This window comes from Stegastes partitus, unplaced genomic scaffold (genome assembly GCF_000690725.1).
Source record: "Stegastes partitus isolate 25-593 unplaced genomic scaffold, Stegastes_partitus-1.0.2 Scaffold1008, whole genome shotgun sequence".
Lineage (NCBI taxonomy): Eukaryota > Metazoa > Chordata > Actinopteri > Pomacentridae > Stegastes > Stegastes partitus.
Window position 1 is genome coordinate 175676 of NW_007578739.1, and position 3906 is coordinate 179581.

General features: G+C 38.6%; 1 protein-coding gene across 1 annotated transcript in view; it reads right to left on the reverse strand.

The window, feature by feature from the left end:
• The window catches only part of doc2a (double C2-like domains, alpha), a 41423-nt gene that overhangs the window by 35472 nt on the left and 2045 nt on the right, over positions 1-3906 (reverse strand). Inside the window, exon 2 of the mRNA XM_008294941.1 lies at positions 14-93. Within this exon, the coding sequence (XP_008293163.1) occupies positions 14-93 (80 nt within the window). The remainder of the gene's footprint in view (positions 1-13; positions 94-3906) is intronic.

The window sequence follows — 3906 nt, forward strand, 5'->3', positions numbered from 1 at the left end:
TACATCTCCTCACCTTGGCTCTCAGCACGGTGCAGTGCAGCTCACTGGAACTCTGATCGTATCGCAGCTCAAACTCCAGCGTTCCCAAAGCAGCTGCACACAAACAACAACACACAATCACCGCAGGTCATCACACAACAACAGGTAGGAGCGTCGCACACTGAGTGGACGTCCAACATGTGTCAGAGCTAATTGAAGGCACAGAGAGACAACAGAGAGAGATGTGAGGCTTTAAATCTAATTCATTACAGCAGCATCTGTCACACTGAGACAAACGCAACAAGACAACAAGAGAAATCCTCCTAAAGCTGAACGCAGGTGTTGAAAAATCAGAAAAACAAGACACAGTATCAGAGAAATGAGACACAGAATGAGAAGACTGAGAGGCAAAATGGAAAAATGACACACAAAATGAGAAAACCAGGACACCAACTGATTAAAACCAGCCACCAATCGAGTCAAAGATGTTTACGGTTTGTCAGCGGCAATCAAGCCGAGATGTGAGGCTTCAGGACGTAAATGTGATTCATTACAGCAGCATCTGTCACACTGACAACAACACGACACGACAACACAGGAAATCCTCTTAAAGCGCAACATACGTGTTCACACTGTTGTGAAACATGTGAAGACATCAAACAGAAGCTGGAGTTCCTCCAGGTCCGTTACACAACATGATTTACAAACGCTTCACACGGATTACAGCGTTATTTAAAGATGCTGCTTCGGAAATACAAACTGCTGCGACACAAAAACCCTGAACTGTTCAGCAAAGACATGGGGGGTTACACAAAACAACCACAAAGAGACACAGAATGACCACAAGGAGACAAAAACTAAACTTAGAGGGACAAAATAAACACAAACAGACATAAAATGATGATACAAATAAACAAAACAATCACAAGGAGACACAAAATAAACACAAATAGACACAAAATAATGCCAAAAAAAAACAACGACAAAGAGACACTAAATGATGAAAAAAAGACACAAAATCACCACAATGAGACACAAAACAGCCACAAAGAGAAACAAAACAATCAGAAAGAGACACAAAACAATCGCAGACACAAAATAAACACAAATAGACAAAAAAATAATACAAAAAAAACATAAAATAACCACAAAGAGACACAAAATAAACACAAAGAGATACAAAATTATGATTAAAAAAAATACACAAAACATCCACAGAGAGATCCAAAATAACCACAAAGAGACACAAAACAACCACAAAAAAACACAAAATAAACTTAGAGTAACAAAACGACCACAAGGAGACACAAAATGATGAAAAAAACATACAAAATCACCACAATGAGACACAAAATGACCACAAAGACACACAAAATGATGGAAAAACACACAAAACAACCAGAAATACCCCAAAATGACCACAAAGAAACTAGATGAGTTTCCAGAAACAAAAAACAACCACATAGACACAAATCAACAACAAAAAAACACAAAATCACCACAAAGAGACACAAAACAATCAGAAAGTCATGCAAAATGACCACAAAGACACAGAATGACCAGTGAAGGACACAAAGTCGCCACAAACAGACACAAACTTAGTTAAAGACACTCAGCATGACGACAGCGTGACACCAGACAGACGAGGGTCTTCGGGCTGTTTTCGTGTCACAGTGTTTGTTCGCTGCAGTGTTGCGTCACGTGTCTGAGCTTCACTGCAGCAGCAACATTAAAGTGAACACACAAGCTCTGGGTGCTTCTTATCGGGCTGCTAACATGCTGCTGCTGCTGCGTGTCCTCCTCCTCTGTGCAGAGATGATCTCTGCAGGATCCTCAGAGGACGAATCCTCGTCAAACCAGCTTCGTTATTGTCTTTTCTGTTTGATCAGAGCTCAGAGTGTCAGTTTGCTGTCAGACCTCCGGCTTCCTGCTGTGTTCACGGGAACAACCATCCAGCACCATGTAAAGACACACAAAGCCCTCATCAGGTCTACATGTGAACCAGCTGCTCACTTATTACACTTTATTCTCATGTAGCAACGAAAGAGGCGACACAACGCGATGCTCGCTGCGAGAAGACGCATTTAATATGAACATCTCTGCAACACAACAAACACGTCTGACGCCTCAATGAGAAGAAACACAAAGAGACATCAGCACAAAGAGACACAAAACAACCACAACAATAACAAATAAGTCAACTAAATTTGCACATAATGACACAAAACAACACCAAAAGAAAAACAAAGCTACCACAAATTACACAAAACAAGCTCAAAGAGACAAAAAACCACAAAGGCAAAACAACAAAAAGTGATCGAAAATAACCACAAATAAAACAAAAATGCCACAATGTAGACAAAACTAGCACAAAATACACAAAACAAGCACAAACAGACACAAAACCAACACAATAAGATGAAAAAAAAACAACCACACAGATACAAAACAACCTCAAAGAGACACAACAAAAAAACACAAATGCAAAACAAGAAAAAGTGACTGAAAATGACCACAAATAAAACAAAAATACCACAAGATAGACAAAACTAGAACAAAATACACAAAACAAGCACAAAGACACGCAAAACCAACACAAAGATGAAAAAAACAACCATTATAAGGTACAAAATAACCACAAAATAGCCAAAAAAATACAAAAAGTGACACAAAACAACCACAGAGAAAGCAAAACTACTACAAAACACATAAAACATACACAAAGAAACACAAAAAAAACAAAAAAGTGGCACAAAACAACTACAAAATACACAAAACAAGTACAAAGAGACGCAAAACCAACACACAAATAAAAAAAAAAAACACAACCATAACAGGGTACAAAACAACCACAAAATAGCCAAAAAAAACCCAAAAAACAAAAAGTGACACAAAACAAAATACACAACACAACCAAAAACAGATGCAAAACAACCCCAAAGAAACACAAAAAAACAAAAAAGTGGCACAAAACAACGACAAAATAGCAAAAAAACAAAACAAAACCACAAAAAGTGACTCAAACCAACCACAGAGAAAAAAAAAACTAGCACAAAATAGCACAAAACAACCACAAAATACACAAAACAGCCACCAAAAAGACAAACAAAAAGCCCCACAGAGACACAAAGCAACCACAAAAAAGAAACAACCATAAAACACATAAAAGCCCCACAGAGACTCAAACCAAACACACCCTTGAAGTGAGTAAATCCACAATAACAACATTTGCTGTTTCACTTTTGTGGCAGAAAAAGGAGGCAGGCGACTCATTTCTGTGGCTCTGAGTAAACATGATTCATCTCTAAGAGACAAACTATAATTCCACAAAAGACCTTTTCTGACGAGGAGATCTGAGAGTCTGTAAATGAGAAAGTCAGGAAACAAAACAACACGGGGTAGAAATGAAGGCGATCGGTGGAGCAGCACAGTGTCGGCTCATTACTGCGCCGCTGTTCCTCCTTTATTCGCTCAAATTGGTGCCTTTAAAAAGCAGCCAAATTATTTGTTGGCGCATCCTGTTTGTAATAAATCTAAATTTACTAGAAAATTGCCACTTAATTACTACAATACTGAAGAAAGCCCGCTGCCTCTGAAGATTCTCAGTCAGGATCTTAATTGTGTTGTTTCATTTGCTGTCAGTTCAGGTTTGACTGTCGAGCTCCACTGAAGATCAATATCTTGTAGGTTCATGGAGTTGAAAACCGAATACATTATATTAACAGGAACCACGAGGAATACATTAACCATCCACCTGCACCTGCAGAGCAAACCCAGCCTGAGTGACGGTTCAAAGCTGTTTCTGTGAAGCGCATCAAAAAGTGAAAAAACAAAACAACCACAGACACAAAACCACCAGAAAGAAACAAAAATTGAACATTAAACAATCATAAAGAGGAGCAACAACAACCCCTAACAGAAACCATC